We start from the raw sequence: 25,556 nt of genomic DNA, 5'->3' as shown, positions 1-25,556 counted from the left end.
TTATTTTTCTTTGCTTATTCATATAACGTTTGAACTCGAGAAACGCTGACTGGGCTCACTAGTTCGTTGAGGCCAAAAGCTATTTATTAAAATATAAAGTCAAGAATAGTGTGACATAAATTTGTTATACTTGATACGGTTTTTTGTTAACATGTTTTCTCAATTTATGATACGTATTGACCAGTTTTGGCGTGTAACGCCTCATTTAGTACTTATATTATTCCACATAAATTCTTCGTAAAACCAATACACAAAAATATAAAATTATCTATTTATTATTAAACACTTAAAATATCTAAAATACATCAGTAAGAAAATAATAATAATTCAAACTCACAATTCGCTTATCAAGATAAGCTAAACCATAAACATTATCTGTTTCGAGCGGAAAATTAATTAAAAATAATTCGCGGTAGAGCAACCACCCTAATAAACAGTCATCAAATCATCACGGCGCCAGTAAATGCAAAGATCTCCCGACACAACTCCGTTTTCAAACATGTGGTTAAGATGCTGCTTCTCAAGAGCACCAGCCGCATTCCTACTTTGCGTCAGGTGAATGACCTCTTTCGGGAGCCTTTGTGCACCTATTTTGGGCTTGCAAAAGATCGGTCCCTGGTTTTGAATCTCGAAGGGGAAGACAAGGGCTATCCGAGAATTCGCGAAAGGCGAATTGATTGTTTGACTTCGCGATTAGATCACATCGTTTCGGGTAGTTCCGGTTACGAGAATGAGCCTGATCAGGCCATCAGAGGAGTCTTGAGATTCGCAACCCACTTACGATTGGTGATTCGAAGAGACGTGATCTCCAATTTCATTAAAGCGCGTAGTAGAGTAGATAAATTATTAAGTAAGAACAACTTGTGATCCCCCAACTGAGTGCTCCGATTCTAATATAAGTCCTCTTATAGTCCATACTAGGTAAATCAAAGTATAGGGAACATAATAGTGCACGGAGAAGAAAAAAACAGGTGATATCAAGAGGTACGTACGCAGGTGTGAAAATCAATAACCCATTTGAAGGTGAAACATCGGTTTTTCTTTGTTCGACGATTAGACATCCGACACGCACTGTAGTTGCTTCCCAAGCATTTCATCGAAGGCAACCGGAACAAACCCGGCTAGCCCAGTAGCCTACCGGGATCGTCGACCATTGATTCCCGACGGCCGTTAGCCAGACAGACCTGACCACGCCAAAACGTGGCCCCATTCATCTCCGGCCACCGGTGGAAGACACGCGGTCACAACGCACTTACGGTAACGGCGCGATCTTCCAGCTGTCGACATTCCAACACCCACCAATATCCCGACGGAAACACCCGGTCAATGTCGGCTCAATCATTTGGGTCAGCATAGAGAGCAGAAAGACGTGCCACAGCCACCTAACCAGACTCATCCATTCTGGCCGAGTCACCGTCAGCCGTTCAAAAATAGTCTCGCATGCATGACTGTTAATGCCCATCGCGACCTGCATATCAGTTTTCACCGATCGTAGGACATCAAAACGACCAGTCACAGCGGACCAACGGGGAAACGACATTGCCAAAATCCCCACTAAAGTGAAGCAGACAGAGTGAGTACTCACACCTAAACGTATTGTTGCTATAGCGATTTACTACTGTACAGTGTCACTTTCCGGCCCGCAGCATTGCCGATTTACGTTGCGCGAGCACGAGACATTAGTCCGATACGTTGCAAGAACGGACTGCTAAGCTTTTTCTGGACTGGCGAGCCGTACAAAGTAGCCTAATTTCTTCCCGCTAACGGGAATATCAACTGATCGGATGAAAAGCCGGTAAACAACCGATAACTACGAGATACCATGCACCTCCACTAAGCGCACTACCCGTATAATTCGTTTTTTAAAAGAGGAAAAAAAAAGTGGAACGAATGAGTTAGGCCTAACACACTACACCAATGTAAAACCACACAACACGTTTCAAGCAGAATAAATGGATTTATGTACAATTTGAAAATCGGCCAGAGTACTTGATCCGATGATGCACTGAAAGACTTGGGGTATTTGGAGCGGGGGTTGTACGTTGTTCGTTGTTCGCGTTTTATTTGCTTTTCTGCGGAGATTGGCCGCGAAACCAATCACGTTCTTTTGTGTTTCCAGGGTATAGGGGTAGGAGCTCGTCCAACGTATCAGACCCCAGGCTCATTTCGTAACGAACAACGGTTAACTCTCCTTTCAACGAACTTCTGCAGGGTTTCGTCTCGTCTTCGGGGCGGCTCGAAAGGGCCGAAGTACAGATACAATTTCAGAGACCCTTCCGCTTCTTTCCCAAAATAGGGAATCGAAAGGAACTCGCGACCGAGTCTCATACAGCTGGGCAAAATAAGAAAAGGCAGGTGGTCTTCCATTCGGAAGTGGCGCTTAAGCCACCTGCTTAAGACAGGAAGCGTGTCGGGACTCCCGTTACAGGCGGGAAAAAACATTCAAATAATTTCTCAAAAAGAAACAATTATTACACCCAATGCTACCCAAACATGTGTGAAAATAATCATCATTGGCTAAAATTTTCTCACCGTGAACCCCAAACGTCTAAATCGGTCTGTCGTATATTTTGAAATCCTGTTCCAAATTTGCATGAATTTGGAACAAAGGCGTATAACTGTTGGGAATTTTGAAATCGATAACTGTGCTAAAACAGCAATTTACGCCACCGGTGCTGGACGGACTGTTTTAGCGTGGTCGAAAACCGTGTTTTGCATCTACCGTTAGGACAGCCCTTAGACTTTACGTGAAATTCATGAGTCAGTTATGTGGAAGTAAGGCCGATGACATAGTGAGTGCGATGCGATGCGAACCGGCGAATGCGATCCAATGCGGCGAACCATATTGATGAAAATGTATGTGAATCGCTTAAACCTGACATACTCAACGCGGCGAAGCAGATGTCAATTTGTTCCGCCGCTCGAGTTCGCATTAGCCGCGTTCGATAATTCACATCGCATCGCTCTCACTATGTCATCGGCCTAAGGTACACGGAAAAAAATTGAGTGGTCATCCCAAAGACGCTGTCATGATAATTTTACCATTTCAGCGCTATAGTATTTTCAACCACCAAAAGTTTAACATCGATTTTGTGAAAGTGCGCATGAAACAATATTGAAATTACTATGTACCTGGTAATTTTCGATAACTCTCAATGTTTGTTGTCGAAAATACTATGGTCATGATAATTTCATCATAATTTCTATCACAACTACCGTCCGCATAGTAATTTTGACATTGTGGCACCAATTCATATCAACAAAATACTACGCACATCGTACTTTTGAGAACAAAACATATTTGACTCAAAAACATAAGTGCGTATGATAATTTTACTATGGTAAACATTCTTGTTGTTTACACTAATTCAGGATCATTAATCATCAAACCCGTTTGTAAAAAATCTAATTTTGAGCTGCTTTATAGTTACATAACTTTGAAAATCATTCCAGAGCATCGGGAGAACACACTAACACTGACCGACGTGTGTCGGAAGTGTGAATTTTCATGTTTTAAATAATGTCATAATGCATGCATGCAAATAAACAAACAAACACACATAGTAATTTTACTATTTAAATCAAGCTCCTCGCTCCTCCTAACCCGCATAAACCAGGATTGTAACCAAACGTTCTCTAAAACAGTCGTAACACGATTTGATAAAGCGTAGCCTGAACGTTTAGCAAACGATTTTAGAAATAGTTAAATTCATTACCTGAATCGTGAATACCGAAATGATGGTATTTTAAATATGTCGTTAGGTTATGTAACTGTTAAAAACCATTAAAACATTTATATGGAGGAACCGTTCTGCAAACAGTTGAGATAACGTCTGGAAACCGCTCATAGAAAACGTATTCAGACAATCAAACTGTTATTGTAATAGTTTTTATTAAAGTAATATTATACCTAAACAGTAACGATAATAGTTGTAAAACGATTCAACATGACGTTCTTCCAACGTTATACATACGATATCCAGAACCGTACATGAATGGCGACCCTCACCCACACTTGGAAGAAATTTTTTTTTGGGGATTTTCGGATGTTTATATTTTATCGATTCATTTTAAAACATTAAATATATTTATTAAGCTTGTTTTACTTACATAACGGTTACAAATAAAACTGGTCGATGTCCTGAAGTTTGGCAGAAGATCCTCCCCCAGCCATAGGGACAGCTCAAGGTTGCTCTCGTAGCTACAGGATGCAGAAAATCCACCGTGGCCCGGGTGATGCGTGTGCGAGGAAACTGAAAATAGTTTTTGTCATTGGACAATCATTCGATTTCATGAATATTTCAGCTACTTTACTTACGAAATTTCCTGATTGTTTGAGCAGAGCGAGCTCACCGGAACAATCCCATTCTCCCGTCTGTTGGAGGCTGGCTCTATTACGATGAAATTCATCACGCTATTTTTCGCCGTATAGATCGGTTATACAGCTTTCGATACAACTATTAAATTGTTTCTTGGATCGGTTTGGGAACCCGCCGTACTAGCAGAACCGTAAACAAAAATAAATGCAGATTCCAATGTTTACATTGATAGAGTGTGGATGTTCTTTTTTTTTAACGTGGAGATTTTATTAAATTTTAAGATTTTAAATTGTTGTCGTGTCAATAGTCATTAAGGAAAACTGTGATATACAATCTGTGATAAATTCACAAGTGATAAATCTGGTGACCGTATTAAGATGAGTGGCAAGGATGCTGCTCCTGATGGAGCAGCATCAATACATAACCTGACGCAACCATTGGGAACTGCTGAATCATCGGACAGGATGGAGGACGAAAATATGGAATTAGCGACAACAACCAAAGAAGGACCCGGAAAGACTACCGAAAAGATTTATAAAAATTATTATTACCAGAACGGAGACTGTCGACCATATCGGGTAATAGTGGAAAACACGGATACAGAAAGAAGGAAAGTAACGAACAGGCTGCAAGTAGGTATCTTACTTCATCAAAACGGGTTCGATAAATCCATCGACGACATCCGAAAGACTGCGAAGAATAAGGTAACAGTATATGTAGGAAATATCAAAGACGCAAACAGACTAGCTAACTGCCAAAATCTGAACCTGCAAGGATACAAATCGTACAATTTGTAACGGTGACAGGTGTAATTTCCGGAATTCCACTGGAATTACAAGAAGATGAAGTCAAGAGTTTTATGAAGGCTAAGGTTGAAATAGATTCCGTATTTAGAATGCACCGAATGAAAGATAAGAAAAAGGAACCTACTTATAAAATGGGTGTAGTTTTTCGAAGCAACACTTTACCGACTGACGTCAGCATATATTCTGTGATACATAGGGTACAACCTTACATAAGAAAACCGATTATTTGTTTTAAATGTTTGCGTTATAACCACTTGTCCAAAAACTGTAAAGAAAAGAAAGAAAAATGTATGAATTGTGCTACAGAACACTCACAAGAAAATCTATGTAATATTTTAAAGTGTATGTACTGTTTTAATGCTAATCATAAGACCACTGACAAAGTATGTCCACGATGGAAAAAGGAGAATGACATTCAAGCGATAATGGCAAAAAAATGTTTAACATATCAAGAGGCGAAACAATATTTTGAAATTCCAACTGAAAACTTTTTTGATGTTTTAAGAACGACAGAAGATTATCCTACTCCAGCAGAAGCATACTCTAAAGTAGCAGCAAATGGCAAAAATTTTCCTCAGCACTTACAACAAAATCGCAAGGAGTGGAGCTATGATGACAAAAGAAATAGAACAAGAAAAGAAAACAGAACACCAAACCAATCACATGTAGATGTAGAAATTGTACCTGGAGTTGCCAGTATTTTGGGACTAAACCAGAAGGAATTTACAAAGAAGAGAAAGATGGAAGAAGAAAAAGAAGAGCCAAGAGGTATAGGGTTGTTTAATAAATATAGGGCAGGAGAGTTAGAAAGATTTAAAAAAGAAATAGAGGAATCTGTTAAAAAACAATCATTCGAAGAATGGAAACAAATAATATCATCAATAAACATAAAATTAGAAGCTATTGTAAAATCGCACGGAAAAACAGGAGGAGACATATCAGCTTGTATCATGGGTGAGCTAAATAAAATGGTGGGATCCCCGGGAGACAAATAACTGTACCGGCGATTTCAAAATATTACAAGCAAACATCCAAAGTCTACACAGCTAATTTTTTTTTGCTGGAAACCAGCAAAATTTTGCTGGTTTTTGTCCCGCTGACTTTCCAGCAAAATTTCCAGCAATTTAAATTGCTGGAAAAAACAGCAAACGTTAATGCTGGTTTCCAGCAATTCAAATTGCTGAAAAATCAGCAATCCAGATTACTGGAAACCAGCTATTTCTTTCAACACAACCGGCTGTATTTAGTATCAAATTTATATTTTAATTCAAAATTAAATTTTGATTACTGGCTGTGCATATAATAAGCAATAAAAACAATTATTTCTTCCCGTTTTTCAATAGGGATATATTTATTTCCAGAAACACGATATTTTTTAAAAATATTCTATAACACCGGCTGGGCTGGCAGCTTTGTGCCAAAGTGTTGATCGCCACCTGTAAAAATAGTTTTGATAAGAATATTTTAGAGAATATCTATCTGTCCAAGAAAAACTCACCCTTAACTTATTATCTGGTTGCTAGAATATAGAGGAAATTAAAATAATTATATTAATTTAACCAAAATTCGTAAGATAGAATCTCACCTTGCTTCAGCGTACGAAAGAAAAACAAACTCCATAATTGACAACTCGATTGCTGATTTTCCAGCAAACTAGATCAATTGCTGGAAAGTCCAGCAATTCGAAAACCGATTGCTGATTTTTCAGCAAAAATGACAAGAACACAACTGAATGCTGAAAAATCCAGCAAATCGAAAACCGATTGCTGGTTTCCAGCAAAAATTTGGATTGCTGAACGTTTCCAGCATTTTTTTTTGCTGGAAATCGAGGCAAAAATTTACAGTGTATACAGGAATAAAAACGAACTAACACACGAACTTTACACCCAAAACTACGACGCAGCACTACTTTCTGAAATATGGGTAAAACCAGATCAACTTTTAACAGAACGATGGAACATACAGGGTTACCATCGTCTTCTTGCTCCTCGTGCCGATGGCTTTGGGGGCGTGGGAATTTTCCTAAAGGAAGAATTCCAGTTTGACCACATTCAACTGTCAACATCAGACAACTTTGAAACACTTGGGCTATCAATTTCAACGTTAGACCTTGCTTTAGTTGTTGTATATGTCAACCCAAGAATAACAATTACTAACTTAGAAACAGCAATCACAACACTTTTCAATGAAATAGCTAGATTCGGAAAAGTATTGATAGGAGGCGACTTCAACAGCCACAATGTGTCATGGGGATGTCAAGACACAAACAGCAAGGGTACTACCTTTCCATCATGCCATCATCGGTTCAAACTTGATGTTATTAAACACTGGATCAATTACTTTTCTTCCCCCAGTCACTAACCAAAATTCTAGTGCAATTGATTTGACATTATGCTCTACAAACATGTTCGATATGGCTGAATGGAAAGTTTTGGAGAAAAATTTCGGCGGAAGCGGTCATCTCATTATCGAAACTTGCCTCGATATGAGTGTCAGGCGTAAACAAAAATATTACTACGACAAGCGAAAAATTTCAGATGAAATGGCACTTATTAAACATTGGGAATTCAATGACCTGAAAGACCTCTCCAAACTCTCACAGGACATAACTAAAAAACACAAAAAAAAATAAATAATTACACACCAAAATACTACTGGAGCTCAGAGTTGTCTGATCTCTATGAACAAAAACAAAATTCTCTTCGAGAATACAACAGATGCAGCAGTAGTGAAAACTTAATCAAATGGAAAAAAAACTTCAGCAATATTTCTTAAATCTAAAATAAAGCATATTAAAGAAAAAATGATAGAGCTCTCTGGGTCTATAGATCCAAGGAATCCACGAGAAAACTGGAAACTTGTCAGAAGATTAAAATTCCTCCCCGTTACAAACCCTATCAATAACAACATGGTCCATCAAATTTCAAAGAACCTCTTCCACCTGATAATAATACAAGAACAACAATACTTACCTTTCAACAATGGAAAAAATTCCTTAAGAATAAATCCCCAACATCATCACCAGGTACTGACTACATAAACTACGGTGCATTGAAAGATTTAGATTTATTGCGGAAATTGCACCTATTTAGACTCCTGTGCAATAATTTCCACGCAGAAATATTTTCGCACTGACGCACACATAGACAACCCGTGTCAGTTTTTCAAATCAGCCGTTGATCGCTTCTGATTTTCGAATCACATTTCCAAACGGCATAATCGTTATTGTTTTGGCGAAAATTATTATGAAATGCGAATCAAGGAGTTTAAAAACGAAAATTGACCGATCAACAAATGAAAAGAAACGAACATAAAACAAAATGCATTCTGTACATTCGGGTACAAGAATGTAAATGGAACATATAAATCATGCATTATTCGGGCGTTTTTCGAATTACTGATAAATTAGCCAAAAATCATAGATTCACTGAAAGTTTTTACTGGCACACCAGTCGCAATTGTTTTTAGTTCAATTTCATCCAAAGATGTAAAGAATATCGATATGTGTCATTGTCTATGTATGTAGATTTTACTGCGCGCAAATTATTTGCACGGGGGTCTTAATAGGTGCAATCTGCGCAGTTTGTTAAAGACGGCAACGGTGCGTATGAAAGTTGATTTTTGGTAGAAATAATTTGAAGTAACTGAACTCTGATGTTGGTCCTTTTCTCATATACTCCCTTTTCAACTTTTAGCATATGATAGTTTATATAAAGAATGTAATGGTGTTAGTGAGTGCAGAATTGTTACCTGTCAAATCAGATTCTCTCAATAGTCTAAAAATTCATGCAATTGACAATACAATCAGCTACAAAAATTATTGAATTACTAAACGAAATGTGGCACAAAGGCATATTAGACAATCATCTAAAGGAAATGAAGATAGTTCCGATTTTAAAAACAAACAAACCACCAAATGAAGTTAATTCAAGTCGACCGATCGCGCTTTTGCCAACGGTAGTAAAAATTTTAAATGCAGCAGTTCTTGAAGATATACAACAAACGTGTGAAAGAAACAATATCATACCAAATCTATCATTCGGTTTTCGTAAGGGAATGTCTACAGAGCATTGTACACTGGATTCTTTTTTTAAACGATTGTTGTGTTCGTGCAAAAAAAGAAATCGTTTAAAAAAAGTTCAAAACAACCGGGTAAAATTCATCGCTTATTTCAAGCAGAGTGGCCAACTTGGACTGTAAATCGATCGTTTCCAACCAGGTAGACCATTCTGAGGTAATTTGAGTGAAATCGGGAAGCTCAAAGATTTGTTTTGGATTGATCTGTTTTGGGTTTTAAGCCACGGTTGGTCCGGAACTTCCGCAGAGTCTCTAAGTGGCAATTCCGGCCCATGTTGCTGTTGGAAAGCAACGTCCGAACAAATTTACCACCCAAAAGTGGTTTGGCAAAAAGCGGGAATGTCTAGAACCTGCTTTTGACATGTTCGAAAATCGTCTTATTTCGAGAAAATCGTTTAAAAAAAATCGTTAAAAATAAAACCGCGTAAAATAAGATCGTTTAAAAAAAGAATTCAGTGTATAACTTTTGCAACAAATCTAATCAAAGCAGCACGTAGAGCAAACTATACAACGATTGGAGTTTTCTTCGATTTCTCTAATGCGTTTAACACCGTGGACATTGAAAAGTTATACAGTTTAATGCTAACGAATGGATTCAACAAAGATACATGTACATGGGTATATAACTTCCTTAATAACCGGAAAACTTTGGTCTTTACCCAACAAGGAATTGTCAGTCAAATGATTTGTACAGGAGTTCCACAAGGAGATGTAATATCACCTGTTCTTTTTAATATCTACACAGCCTCTTTACACAACACAAATCTCGACCCAGATGTAACAACTTTACAGTTTGCCGATGATTTTCTGAAAATCGTCAAAGCAAAGTCACTAGAATCAGCTGTAAGAAAAATGCAATCCGAAATAGACAACTTCATGGCCACAGCTACTGAGTTTACGTCTTAATAGCTCAAAAACAAAAGCCATGCTATTTAAAGACAGTGATAAACAACTCTGCTTGACGATGGGAGGAGAAATTTTAGAGACAGTCCCCCTTATTCTGCGCCGCGCGTGAGGTGACGATAGTCGAGTCGAGTCGGAGTCACGTGAGTCTTGTCACCTTATTCCCGAAGCCGATGTGACAGAGGTTCATGCCCAGCTGACTTCTAGATTAGGATAAGAAAGCAAGAAGTTTATTCTAAAAGACGTTTCTCACCTAAAGCGACTACTGGAATCGGATGACTAGGGTGATTCGACTATCGTCACCTCACGCGCGGCGCAGAATAAGGGGGAGTAAGAAGCTATAAATATTTGGGTATAACATTAGACCAAACGCTTAAATACGGTATGCACATTAAAACACTAAAACAAAAAGTATTGGACAAACAAAACATGCTTAAAATCATAAGCGGAATCAAATACGGTGGTACGCCAAGAGTAATGATGCTATATCACAAAGCTTTATACGGTAACTTTCTTAATTACGGAACTGTTATTTACGGTGGATCGCCAAAAAAATACTGTGATATGCTGAAAATCACAAATCGCCAATGTTTACGTATCGCTACAGGATGTACCAAAACCACACCTGTGAACACTCTTGCAGCCATAGCTGGTGAAGAACCACACGCTAGAAACTATTAAACCATATATGTTTCAAAAATAACCATTTTTGACCTTTTCCCGGGAAATGTCATTTTATGAGTTCTTCATGAGAACCCATAAAATGACTTTTCGGGGAGAAGTAGATATATGGTTATTTTTTATCCGTTAGAAAGATTACCGTAGAAATTGAAAAATGATTATTTTTCAACCGCAAGAGCTGTTTTATGCAATTTGTAAAATTGATAACAAATGTCGAAGGAATTAAGAAAAACAAGAGTCATCAGGATAGTAATTTTATTTCTTATACATCATGATAATACTTATAAACTATGGTCCATTATAATAGTTTGATAGCCTTTTAATTAAAGCAAACGCCAACAGTAGCCGAATCACCTGGTAGCAAAAGTAAAATTCCCCCACGAGTGCTACCGGGATGGGTGGAAACGAGCTCTTGCGGAATGGCCAATCCATTATTCACTAGTCTGCTATCCTTAACGGGGTGAGGGTGGAGTCTGGCGAATAATCTTTGACTCACTGGTGAAGGTTTCCATACATTCCGACCCGTTCCAGCTCCTTCCGGATGGTGTGAAACACAATTCCTGTTGTACTTCCAATAGCTGTGGCTGGTAACGATGGACCGGTGAGTAAGGCCGATGACATAGTGAGTGCGATGCGATGCGATGCGGTGAATGCGATTCAATGCGGTGAACCACATTTGATTGAAATGTATGTGAATCGCTTAAACCTGACATACTCAACAAGCATGTGTCAATTTGTTCCGCCGCGCGAGTTCGCGTAGGCTGCGTCCTTTAATTTTCCGCCAATTCGCATCGCATCGCACTCACTATGTCATCGGCCTAAGTCCTCGTCCTATTGAATGTTGTTGGTGTATCTGCCGTGCCTAAACCGGCGTCATCACCGGATACCGATCCTGAAATTTTTTTTTGTTTATAATGTTGGGATCGACAAATAATTGGAAGATTTCACTTACCTTTCTCCATCTCCTACAAATCCGAAGTTTCCACGATTTCCAGAACCGATTTTTCTGGAAACTGGATGCTGTTCCGCGGAAGAAAAAAATTTGCTTTATGGTCGTCCGACTGCAATTACCGCTTTCAAAATGGCGATATCAAATTATTCAACCATTTTCTGGTTAATACTCGGAAACTGCCAAAATGGTTAAAATTCTTTCTAGAAAAATTGTTGCAAAATAACCATATTGACGGTTCTGAAGTAAATATCATAAAATGGTTATTTAAGAACCATAAATGGTTATAACAAAATGAGCGTGCATTAAAATTTAAACGGATCTATTTAACCAAAAAACGCATAGCCTTACATATCCATCGTAATGACTTAATAGCACAACAGCTATACTCCTTAGACCTTACAAATATCCAAAATGAAGTAAAATACACATTTATGGAAAGAATTTTCATTAAATATGTTCAAGAATTTCAAACTATTTACACACAAACTAAACCGGATATCGAACTGAAAGTTGAAATTCAAGACAATATGATTGGTTCAACAATGAGGAAAAAAGAAACTTCACCAACTGTATTGAAAAAACTCGCCATTGAAATGATAAATAATCATTATAGCCATTGTGATCAGTGGTATACTGATGCTTCCAAAATGATGAACAAATGTGGCATTGGAATATATGACGCGTCTTCCAACACAATGATTAGTATCTCCTTAGCATATGAAGTGAATATCGCAACAGCAGAACTCCTAGCTATTAGAGTAGCTTTAGAACAAATTGACGAAGCTAGATCTGGAACAGTCATCTTCACGGATTCGCAGGCAGCCTGTAAAATTATAAAAAAGGATATTATCAACAAACAATTCGACCAAATAACTCACGACATATGTACGCTTGCAACAACAAAGAAGGTCAAAATTCAGTGGATCCCCTCTCATGTTGGCATTGACGGAAACGAAAATGCTGATATCCTCGCGAAACAAGGACTAGATGGACCAGTAATACTTCAAAACAAACTGCGACTTGAGGATGCATATAATAGATTCAAACAAGAAGCCCTGGAATCCACTAATGTATGGTATAGAAGTATGGCACAAGATGAAGGAAAAGGAGTCAAATTTTACGGGTTTCAGCCTAATTTCTCCACTAAACCCTGGTATTGGAACGTCGAATTCAACAATTTCCAAATTCGAACTTTAAACCGTTTAATCAGCGGACACGATTACTCTCCTTATTACTTGGGATTAATGAGGATTCGAGACACAAAGCTATGTGAATTATGTAACACGAATTTCACAACAGAACACGCACTCCTAAACTGCATTCAATTTAATCACATTAGAAATCATTATGATTGGAATCGATATTCCAATCTGATCGAAATGATTCAAAATTTTGATGAAGATAAACTAAGAGAAATCCTTAGTTTCCTAGAAAAAGCTCGAATGAAAATTTAAAAAGTCCAAGCATCAAAGTTGAATTGGAATAATAACAATAAAAAAAAGAGAACATCCCTAAACCAGGAAGCAAGAATACATCAAAAAAACCTTCGTAGTGGTGATATAGAGTATCAAACTCTCTGCCATTCTATCAGATCTATACATACATACATACATACAAAAATAAATGCGCGAAAACTGCACCAACAACACCAGCAAAGATTGCGCTCCACCAACCAATGATGCCAGTTCGGTTGATCTTTTGAATTTGTACTTATCTCGTCAAAATCGTCATCGATTTTTTTTTGTTAATTTTTAACGTCATCGTCATCGAATTAGATATTATTTACATGAAGCAATGAAATCGAGAAGGCTTGGTGACTTCGTTCTAATAAGTTACATCCAACGAAAGAGATTCAATCAAAACTCTTGCTTAAATTAAAAATCCAAGTGTAATAAATGTTCAAACTTAAGCCTTTCCAGATGAATATCGAAATTTCGTGACTATATTATTGTCGTTGAAACTAAAACGACTCTATCGTATCGAAATATTAAAAAAATATATATTTCCATAAATGTGTACTTATTTTTGTACAAAATCATCTGGCATCTCTGACCGGGGTTTCGTTCATTTTTGACAGCAGAGATGAACGGTTTGTGTAACGGTTCGAATTCGATTTTACTTTTAAAGAAAAATTTAAGGAAACCGTCCATATCATTCTATCACCTTTCCAGATAACGTCACGTTTTCACGCGAACGTTCATATTTCGTTCTTATTGTTTGCGAAGTAAAGTTTAGAAGAACAGCTACGTTTACAGATACAATCACTTTTTCTGATGCCGTAGATGTATGGTTTAAACTGTTTGAGATATGGTTTTTTAGTATGCGGGAATCTTTATCATAACACATACTAGTTTCATCATGAAACATATTAATTTTACTAGGGACGAAGTAAAACAATGCATCATCTCGCCTTAAACCATGGTTCAATAGATTGAACTTGAGTCGGGATTTTATTCGTATATTTTCCCGTCTCATGTCCAATCATTGTTCCTTAGACGCGGTACTCTATCGTTTTGATATTGCTGGCAGCAATCTATGTGGTTGCGGCCAAGGTTACCATGACATCGAGCATATTGTTTGGTCGTGCGAGGTCCATCTTGTCGCTAGAACGAATTTAATAGACTCCCTAAGGGCCCGAAGAAAACCACCATGTTCCAGTGAGAGATGTGCTGGCTGCAGGGAGATGGCATCCCTATCCTTTGTCATTGAATTTGACAACCATCAAAATTACGGGCCCACGATTTTGTGGGCCCATAACAAACCTGACATTTTGCTGTCAAGGACCCGAACTAAATGTCAAATGCTAGAGAAGTATGGTTGATAGCACACTAACACATCAATCATTCTGATTCCTCATTGGTTGAAATTTTGACTTTTGAGACTTCGTACTGCTTTGAAAGGAAAACACCATAAACGTCTCTCCGATGGATAGAAAAAAAGAAAAAGATTCTTGTTCGAAAGAAGAACTAGATTGCCACCTCCCTGGCTGGCTGTGATAGATTTGGACTACATGTTCGAAATATATCTTTTCCTAAAAGCTATTGATCTTCGTCTATAATTCTTTTTATTTTCACATTTCCCTATCTATCTTCTATCTTTTCCTAAAAAAGTGAACTAGATATAAGCACACAATTGTAATCAAACAAAATGAGTTTGGCTCCTTAAAGCCTAAAGGTATGAGCCGTTTCAAATAAAGAATTTACAAAAAAAAAAAAATGCATCATCTCATTGACAATTTTACTAAAACGCAGTCGAATTTACTATGCGCAGCCAAATTGAGCACATGTTAAAATAGCTATGCGTACACGCAGAAAAAATTATTTTAGAAACAATAAGATTTCGACCAAAAATAATAAAAATTTTGGTTGGGAAAAAGCACAAATATATTTCAGGTCACACTGACTAAAAATATCGATTCAATTTAAACTTATCGTTTGATTCAAAATAAAATATACCCTTTTTGAAAATGATCCATGATTCTTATCAGAATAATAAAATTTTGGGTAAAACACACAAAAATGCATTGATTCGAAAGTGCATCGGGAATTTTCCGGTGGCTATCTCGGGTCGGCATCTGAAAAATAAAAAAAAATGTTGGAAAATTAATTTCTTTTTGCAGTAGAATATCTTTGTTCCCGTGGACGGGTATGGGCAGTTTTCTGGCAAGTGTATAAATAACAAAATTTTTTTACTAACTTCATTCGACTTTTTTATGAAAACCACTGTAAAAAATGCATTGGAAAAGTAAAATAAAATAACAAAACCGTTTTATTGAAACCATCCCCCGTTCTTTTTCTGCGTGTAAGGTATTATAAACAACAAAACATATTTGACTCAAAAATATGGTCGCCTGTTGTTCGTTTAAACCACGGATTTAGTAATTTTAGAGCAAGTCCAATGGTGTTGGGAAAAAGTGGTAGGAATTTTGACAGCTGTAGCACAGATGGGAATTTTTCTATCGTGAAATATAGACCAAAAATGTTGGCCGTCCACCGGTGTGATAGAATACGAAGGTATAAAATCGAAAGCAACCAGCGATGCCAAGTGAATTTGCTTTTCAGTAATTTTACTGACTTTTTTTTATTTTGAATTCACCGTTTGAAAATTGAAAACAAATTCATTTTACTTGATCATTATCTTGAAATAGTACCTAGTGTCAATATGAAAATTTTATTATTTATATGTATGAACAAGTATTGTTTAAGTTGCATTCCAATATTAAACTGTATTCTGCAGGATTAGGAGTTTTGTGTTGGAGTGCATTCGATTACACGAGTTGATAAAGTTTTTGAACTCTTCCTAAATCATTTTCAAAGTGATAATTAAGCAAGTGACGTATAAAAAGTATAGGTAATTCAAACACAAGCTGAATTTTACTCCCGATTCGACGCCTACGTTTGATCAGATTGACACTTGTCGAATTAACAGCGAGGGTTCCGTTTTCTAAATATGATGGATCCATTAAAGGCGGCGTTCCGAACTTGTTATCGGACATTCCGTCGGAATATCTTTTTCAAATAAAAAAACGAAACAATTTCCTACTTCCGAAAACCGCTCAAACAAAACAAACAAGCAGAATTCATTTATTCACCCAGCTATCTGGCATCTCTGCGCCTCAAAATGTATTTGATTGGCAAGGGCATGAATAAAATTGGCTGTAAGTTTGAAAGAGTTGAATAACTTCATTGCAATTCGTATCAATTTAAGTGATAAAAGATTTAAAAAAAAAAGAAAATATCACTTTATGTTTAAATCCTGAAATTGCTCAATTTCCTTTATTTTCCCCTCAACTGAGGTTTTGAGCATAAGTTAGATGGCAGCACCGAAGCGTTTCATGCACGAATACTGTATTGCAACGCCGACTCTATCACTCGGTTCGGTGTTGCAAAACATCGTGTTTTTCTATCACCCTCCGCCAAAAAGTGTTATACGATACAAGTTTTGCAGCGCGAAACTGTTCGAATATCAGATTTTCCCAACACCGGTGGACGGCAAATGTGTTGTGATGTGATGTAAACCTTCGAAATTTCCAACTCCAACTCAACCAGTGAACTTGCTCTTAGAGCAAGTTCAATGGTGTTGGGAAAAAGTGGTAGAAATTTTGACGTCTGTAGCACAGATGGGAATTTTTCTATCGTGAAATATAGACCAAAAATGTTGGCCGTCCACCGGTGTGATAGAATACGAAGGTATAAAATCGAAAGCAATCAGCGATGCCAAGAGAATTTGCTTTTCAGTAATTTTACTGACTTTTTGTATTTTGAATTCACCGTTTGAAAATTGAATTCAAATTCATTTTACTTGATCATTAACTTGAAATAGTAGTGTCAATATGAAAATTTTATTATTTATATGTGTGAATAAGTATTGTTTAAGTTATAATGCATTCCAATATTAAACTATATTCTGCAGATTTAGGTGTTTTGTATTGGAGTGCATTTGATAACACGAGTTGATCAAGTTTTTTTTATCTCTTCCAAAAACTTTCATTTTCAAAGTGATAAATAGAAAGTATAGGTATTTCAGACACATTTCTAATTCCATGAAATCGTCATTCAAATTAAAAATAAAAAAACTTTTATTAAAACCAAATAACTTCAAAAAAATAAGTTTGTTTTTAAAATTAAAAACTAAATTTTTGTTTTAACTTTGTTTAACTTATTCATTTAAGGTAAAAAAAAAGATTTAGGTAATCAATTCTCATTACAAAACGTATAAATTGGAGAAGCTGTATTAGGTTTGCCATGATCGAGACGTCATTTAGTCTAATTTATGACCATTGCAAATTTATGTCTCAAAGCATAACTATATGTTACTGCTTGGAACTGTTGCATGGGACGATTGTTCTGCAGTTCACTTAAGATAAAAAAAAACTCATGAAAAACGTATTCAAATCATCAGTCAGTTGTTATTATAGTTATTCTATAGTACTGGTATTGTAACGTTCTACCAATGTAGCACACATGAAAGTGATTTTGGTATTTGAAGGACTATTCGAATATGAAGGTTTTACATATAATTTAAATAAAGAGTTTTTGTTTTGTAGCTTTTCAAACAAACTTATATTTCTGGCCGTTTCTTTTCTTGTTCTTTCTTCGAACATCTAACCAGGTCACACCTGTGGAACTTTTCGATTGCAGAATCATTCCTGCCCGTGTTTGAACAGAGGGATCAGAGATCCAACCCATCGAAAGCCAAACTTGGTGCATTCCGGCACCACAACCTGAAATTTGGGATATGGGTTTTGATTTTAAATAATTTACCGACTTTTGAGAACACCTACCTGATACAAACATTCAATTTCCGATATTTCTTCGTTGGAATAAGTTTCAATTTGTCCGGGTTGCGCTGGGACCGAAAAATTGATTGGAAGCTGAATTTTACTCCCGATACGACGCCTGCGTTTGATATAATGGACACTTGTCAAATTAACAGCGAGGGTTCCGTGTTCTGAAGATGATGGAACCATTAAAGGCGGCGTTCCGACGGAATACCTGTTTCAAATTTAAAAAAATGAAACACTTTCCTTCTCCCGAAAACCGCTCAAACAAAACAAACAAACCGAATTTATTTATTCACACAGCTATCTGGCATCTCTGCCCCTAAAAATGCATGATAGCCCATTCGATTGGCAAGGGCATGAACAAAATTGGTTGTAAGTTTTAAAGAGTTGATTTACTTCTTTGCAATAAGTATCCAATCAAGTGATAAAAGAATTTTTTTAAAAAGAAAATACCACTTTATGTTTAAATCCTGACATTGCTAAATTTCCTTTATTTTCCCCTCAACTGAGGTTTTCAACATAAGAAAGATGGCAGCACCGAATCGTTTCATGCACGAATACTGTATTGCAACGCCGACTCTATCACTCGGTTCGGTGTTGCAAAACATTGCGTTTTTCTATCACCATCAGCCAAAAAGTGTTATACGATACAAATTTTGCAGCGCGAAACTTTTCGAATATCAGATTTTCCCAACACCGGTGGACGGCAAATGTGTTGTGATGTGATGTAAACCATCGAAATTTCCAACTCCATCTCAACCAGTGAACTTGCTCTTACTATGCTTTTTTTTGTGTGTAGTTACTACCGGGGCGTCCTGGATACACTGTGTTTACTACACCATTCACGTAAAATCGATATGATGCATCGAAATCTTAGTTTACGTGAAAAATCCCGTAGAAATAATTTCTAAATTCCTTTGCGTCTAGCTTACAAGCACAAGAATTGTTTTCAACTGTTTAATGTCTATTGCTTCTGAATCGTTACATGTGACGCGACAGCTCTCTCTGTCTTGCTGATATTTTGCCAGAGGAGAAATTGCGTGGTAGGCAATCATCGATATCCGAAGGTGAGCCAGCTGCCAACGGAAGTGCTTGCAATCCGCAGAAACGGGTTCAACATCTCTCGGAAACTAGCGATGCTGGTTCTACGGACAGCTCAAACTGTGACCTGTTCAGCGAGGAGTGCGAAGTTTTACAAGAAATGTTTCCCGAAAGTTCTCTGATTGAGGTAAGTTTAGTTTTATAAGTTTTGGGCTGATACAAAACTACCTTTTGCAGGTAAAACACTGTATTCTTATTGCCAACGGAGACGTCGATCGCGCCACACAAATTTTACTTCATCGACAAGAAGCAGGACAAAGTTTGAAAGGAAATCCGAATAATTTGCAGACGAACAAAGCAATTCCACAAATCGACGAGACTGAAGTCAAAAACAGAATCATCTCAAGGTATTTATATTTCAAAATGAAATAAAAAATGAATCAATTCATAAATTCCACTCCACATGTAGATATTCGTACGTGGATAAAGAAGACCACCGTGAATATAAACCGATTGCTCCAAAAGTTGAGCCGAAAAAAATGATTCGCTATCGTGATAATAAAATCGTTTCACTGAAGGGTGAGCGTTATACCGAAGTATCACGACGCGGTGGTGACGACGAGACCGAACTCAAAAAGCCCAAGAAACCAATCTGTCCGTAACTAAAATGGACCCCGCCGTTGCTGCTGATGCTGTCTATAGTTTCAACTCTAATAGCAACTACTGTAACCTTACTAAAAAGCGATTGGAGTTTTGAGTACCAACCACAACTGTCATTGTTGTTTGTAGTCGTGTGTATAGTCATCGTTACTATCAGCATCGTGAATTCGTCAAAATATCCTAACCATATAGAGCTAAATAGCCTGAAATGCCAGCAGCAATGCGATCTCTACAATCAAATCCCTAATGATACGACTGATAATTGTCGTCTACTCGCAGACAGTGAACACGAATTTCTATTTCTTCATGAATCTCCATTGAAGAAAACAAATACTATGCCCCAGTGGATGGACATAAATAATTGGATAAATTCTTCAACCCATTTAAGACTTGACTTTATCAACCCAATCCTCAATATATTTTCTACGAAACATTTAAAGCTAACCATCCACCACTTTGTAAACGAGTGCAAAGAAAAAATCTCATTCTGTATTTTTTATACCGTTTTAGTTTCTCCACTTGCCACTGAGTGTTCTTGTGATTCGAGTTATGTATTTATATTAGTGATATTATTTTTGTACTTAGTATGTATAAGTTCTACCTTTTTAGCTGTGCTGATTGCCGATAAGTCCACCCACTTATCGCCTAGTATTATCATTTTTGTGCGTTCACAAATACATAGATATACCTTTATGTTTGGTTGTTTTTTTTCTTGATTTAATCCGAAATTACAAACATTTTGTTTTAAGAAATATTGGAGGTAACGTAAATTAGTTTTATCTTGGTTTTTATTATAATAATTATAATTATTTTAATTATAATTTCATTTTTTTATGTGATATATTTATAAGGATTGGTTTTGCATCTAGATTCGGTACCAAGTACTAATATGACAGGTAATTTTTGTAGTTAACAGCTCGATAAACATCATGAATGTGACGTTTCCCCATATGATTTGATATCATGACTTCTCCATGTTCTCGATGATTCAACATAACCACCGGGAAATAAAGCCTTTCTCCTTTCAAGCTTCAGCCCCTTGGAATCAATTTCGGTAATGATAGGTTGTAATTCAACAGTTGGTACTGCAAATCGTAAACTGCAAATGGAAGGCAAACAGGATGTTTATACAAGCTAAATGTAGTCAAATAATTAATACACAAATAATGACAACACGCGAACTGTATCCCACAAAACAATGCGAGTCTAACGGCATCGTTTTGATTTTTGATGTAGAATAAAATGTAGTGATCGAAGAGAACAAATATTTTCATTGTGATCCGATAAAAGTCTCTCAAAAGCAGTTGCTTTTGGCTTCTTGTTCTGGTAGCTAACTCGAAATGATCTTTTCCGTCTGAAGCGTCTATTGAAATCAGGCAGGTAGGTGGAGTGTTTTAATGGATGTGAACCACACAACAGCAAATAACGAGCGTACATTATACTACAAATAAGAAGTTTATTCGGTAATATCTTGTAATTTGAGTTCGAATTAAGACATTAAATAAGATATATCTGATAACTAACATTAACGCATGTTATGAAATAGCCTTACTTTTATTATATTGCGTTATATGAAACGTGGTACACAAAATGGATTACAAATATAAGATCGAATCAATGTAAACAATTGGCCTTATTTGTTGCAGATACGGTTACGAAAAAAAATCGAATAATTTAGTACAATGTAATTAGAATTTCTAATTTATAGGCTAATCTATAAGCTAGGCAGGAATGAAACATGTTCATTTCTGTCGGTTAATCCAAGTCATTTTAAAACTACATATCAAACAGAAGCTTATTGATTAATTTGTTGATTACGATAATACTACTACTAAACACCAATTATTATTGTAGAATTTGAATTTAGTATATCCAATGGTTGGATCTCGCGATCGCAAAACCTATGGCTTGTAACTATTTTAATTTTGGAGATACCATATTAGAAAGCTGATTTTTTTAAATTTTCCTTTTCTATTGGATATCGGGATAGTGCGATTTTTCGTCGAGATATTTCTGTTTTCCTTTGGTCTCTATTTATTCGGTGTTGCTGATGACAAACCTTTCAATGAAATAGTTAATTTTCAGTACTGTGATGTAAGTTATAAACTTAAACCATTTCTTAATCAAACGTTACAAGTAGAAAATTTAAAACTATAGCACACAATATTCCGTTTCATTCTCTCCAGTAGCTCGCTGTGTGTCTTTCTTCACAATTCAGTTCTCGTTCTTTTACTTGGTGATGCAAGGATTGGATGTTGATTAGTATTCTCAATCAAAATTGGTTTGAGAATACTCGTTTCTGATCGCTTATATTCAGATCCGATATTATTCAAATCTAAGTCTGCATCTAGCACCAACACCTGGAATAATAAAAAGAATTTAAAAGATTTTATGTAGCTGGAAACGTAACTAGAACTTACGGGAGCAGCTCGCGGGAAGGCTCCATGAATGAGCCAATTTTCATGCAACTCATGAAGTTCTTGTAGATATTTGAGGGGAACGCAACTTTCTTCAGAGCGTGCACGTTTCATCATCCGATCGTACACTATTTCTGGACTAGTTCTCAAATAAACTGAAAATATGAAGTTTAATTTGCATCTTTTGTTAATTAAAAAAACATTTGATTTGAAACATAACTAAGTATTTGTTTTATGTTTCGTTTAATCCAAGTTTTTGGTTTCACTGTATGAAAATTGATGCTTACCAATCAGATCTGCCTGTATATGAATATTGGCATAAATAAATTCATACCACTCCTGCAATATGTTGTACATTCCTTGGTGTAAACTACCGCTGGCAAGCATGCTTTCCACGAAACAGTACCTTAAGTGAAAACATTTGATCATTCAAGAATAATCAGGTTTCGCATTAGATGTTGACTGTTATTATAGATTGTATATATACTTAGTAAAATTTTAGAGACTTTGTCAAAAGTTGATGAATAAATGGATTCAAATTAAGTTTAAGTTTATTATTCGAAATTACGGTAGCCTCAAAATTACATATAACTGTTGTACAAGGCCAAGGATAGATAGTAAATTATGTTTTAAAAAAAAAAGTCGTTAAAAACCTGGATCGTACTCTTGGGCACTTACTAAAACAAAATCGTTCAAGTGACTTAACTTGAACTTTCATTTCCTTTAAATATGCTGTTCTATAAACAGTGAAATGCAGGAGCTATACATTTTGTGATGATTCTCAACCATTTACAACGTGGAAGAAATGATCGAGGATGAATGAAAGATGAAATGAATTATAATACCACAGCATATTACGAACGACATCAAGGAAAAGTGTACTAATCTACGGTGCTTCATGCTTAACACCTACCCTTTATCGGGATACCTAACAGGCTGCGTAGAAGTTGATAAACAATAATTACAATTATAAATTGTAATGTGGTCTCAAATTCAGTTGGAAAGTTCAAAAAAATTGAGCTCAAGTTTGATGCTTTTTATACATCATTTCGGGGCTAGGGGTCTACGTGGCCACTGATAAAATCTTCTAAACTTACCTTGCACTGAACATGGAGCGTTCCATCAATTTAACACTTTTCTCTGTTTGATTCGTGTGCATGTTCAGCATGGTCAGCGTCACGTAGGTCTGGAAAGGCATCGCCCATCGATGGGGTTCCTTGTACATCAGATCTAGCAGATTAACTCCTCCGCAGTCGCGCCATTTTTCAACGGGTTCAGTGAGCAGGCAAACTCGGTCCTTAAATTTCTGGAAATGGTTCAGGAAGGTAGTTTTACCGCTACCAATGTTACCTTCGATGAACACCGTAAAAGGTTTCTTTCCGTTTGCACCCAGCTTCTCCGGACCGATCGCCGATGCCATGTCGAGAAAAAAGCGTCCTAAAAACGTAAAAATCATGCAATCATTTCGGTGCAAGAATTCGACGCATATTAACGGTTAACGAACGTTAAAACTTATTAAAATAAACTCCTATCAGAAAATCCAGCGATATTTCAATCACTTTCGTCGACTTTTTAAGGAAAAACACGCTCGAGTTAAGTTTGGAAAAAACGATGATAAGCGGTTCACTTTGGGCGGGAGTTGAAGACAGAATCCGCCGATGCGCATCGCGGCATTTTTCATTAACTTGAACGTCAGCCGCGCATAGACAAAATTCAAAAAAGGGGTGAACGAAATTAAGCGCCAAATTGTACAAACGCATTACCCAGTGATGCCGTCTGTGAATTTTACTCCTTTTTTTAAACTTTTTTTTAAATTAATGTTTAAATTCCACACAGTCAAACATTTTTGTTAAATAATTACGGTGGAAATAATTAACGTACAAAAACTTCATGTATAATCCAATAACGAATTAAAGAACCGACATTAGTTGCTTTAATTGTAACGTCAAGAATAAAATTTTTGATTTTAAATAATTCAATCACTATCATGATCAATATCAAATTTTTGATAAAATTTTAACCTTCAACTTCCACATACTGCATGTAGAAATGTTGACTTATTATATATTTTCCCACGTGAAAATTAATCAAAAGCAGCACTGCACATAACGCCCAGAACGAGATTTGGTTATAGTCTTTTTGTAAGGTTTGTGTCCAAACTAAGAAAGCAAATCAAACGCTTCAATGCGAAAACTCGGAAAATGAGGGAAAATGCACATCCAGACAAAATTAGTCTGGCTGTAGGATATTTGGGTGAAAAAGATCGCTGTCCACTATCTAACTTGGAAAATTCGTTTATACCACTGTTTATATTGTAAAACAGTATGAGGTAAAAGTAAAAATAAAAAAAGTGCGCTCCACATGAAACCATTTTCCGGCGAACCAAAACAAACCCATGTTTTCTCTAATCGGATCGAATAAAATAAATTTTCGCACTACTTACTCAAAAGCAAATTACTGAACATTCTTGCACGAGTTGAGATTCTTCCAGTTGTATAAAGCTTATCACATTTCAAACCAGCTTGTAAAAGCTTACTTTAACGAGACTTTTAAACTATTAAGTGCAAAAGAAATTGCTCAGCCAAAACAGGATCAACAAACGGATTAATTATCAAAACAAAAGCTTCGTTCAACGGGTGGTAAAAATCGGTTTCAACCAAGGTGGGTATATATTCAGGAGGTGTTCCCGAATAACAAATTCCCGATTCAGCCATTTTGGCTATGTAGGCTATGCAACTATACGGAACTCATGAAGTTTGTTTACCAACAAACCCCAGAAAAGCTGAGCAAAAAATAAACAAACTCATTGAGAGCCCCGCTCACTCCTCGCCTACTTACTATGAAAGTCGGAGAACCTAGTGTATCTAAGAACCTTGGTTTCAACTGCGTTTCTGTCAACTGGTAGATGTTCAACGAGCCGCAATGTTTTGGTCGAAACCATGATGGCTCTAGATATGGTGGTCTCTCTTTGGCAAAAAGTAGACGAGGGTTGGAGGCGGAGGAGCCGAAATTTGACAGCTGGCTGTTCGGCTGGCTGCTGGCTGGCTGGGATGCCAGGTGCTCTGATTTTTTGTAAAACACGAAGTTTTGCCAATCATCAAGATATTGCTTAGACAAAGATTTCGCCTTGATTTTTGCAAATATAATTCATAGAATCGAAACAAAATCTTCCGGCTGAGCTCCGGGCTGGTAAGCAAAGCTGGAAGAAGTTGGACCTATAAACAACGGTGCCAGCTTTGTCGGTAGCGGTTAGTAACATTAATTTTGCATTACTTATGACAAATTTATGCTTATTCAACACTTTTTTCTTTCAAGAGCTATCTAGAAGCAGCAGAAAGTCATCGAATCGGATGGTAACATAGCGAGGCGTTACATTCCATCGTCCGAGAAGCGGCTGGCCCTCCTGCAGGAACATCC

The 25,556-nt window shown here is 36.7% G+C and overlaps 2 protein-coding genes across 12 annotated transcripts in view; one reads left to right on the top strand and one right to left on the bottom strand.

Annotated features, from left to right (window-relative positions):
• Positions 1-20,415, top strand: part of LOC129738584 (CUE domain-containing protein 2) — a 108,232-nt gene extending 87,817 nt beyond the window's left edge. For 5 of the 10 annotated variants that reach the window (XM_055729821.1, XM_055729822.1, XM_055729824.1 and 2 more), the window contains one exon: positions 912-19,014. In XM_055729821.1, the coding sequence (XP_055585796.1) occupies positions 12,170-13,192 (1,023 nt within the window). In that variant the 5' untranslated portion in view covers positions 912-12,169 and the 3' untranslated portion in view covers positions 13,193-19,014. The other 5 variants (XM_055729829.1, XM_055729828.1, XM_055729827.1 and 2 more) reach the window with 2 other exon arrangements.
• A 743-nt stretch (positions 20,416-21,158) lies between these two features.
• On the bottom strand, positions 21,159-24,763 carry LOC129738586 (deoxynucleoside kinase). Of its 2 annotated transcripts, none has more exons than XM_055729830.1 (5): positions 24,583-24,763; positions 23,237-23,576; positions 22,427-22,545; positions 22,143-22,294; positions 21,159-22,082 (listed from the first exon to the last, which is right to left on the bottom strand). In XM_055729830.1, the coding sequence occupies exons 1-5, from the start codon at positions 24,602-24,604 to the stop codon at positions 21,930-21,932; spliced, it is 786 nt and encodes a 261-aa protein (XP_055585805.1). In that variant the 5' UTR covers positions 24,605-24,763; the 3' UTR covers positions 21,159-21,929. The 2 variants fall into 2 exon arrangements, with proteins under 2 accessions (XP_055585805.1, XP_055585806.1); XM_055729831.1 differs by lacking the exon at positions 24,583-24,763 and adding an exon at positions 23,644-23,937.
• Between the last annotated feature and the right edge of the window lie 793 nt (positions 24,764-25,556).

The sequence above is a fragment of the Uranotaenia lowii genome, chromosome 1, assembly GCF_029784155.1.
Source record: "Uranotaenia lowii strain MFRU-FL chromosome 1, ASM2978415v1, whole genome shotgun sequence".
Taxonomy (NCBI): Eukaryota; Metazoa; Arthropoda; class Insecta; order Diptera; family Culicidae; genus Uranotaenia; species Uranotaenia lowii.
This window is presented reverse-complemented; position numbering and strand designations above follow the sequence as displayed.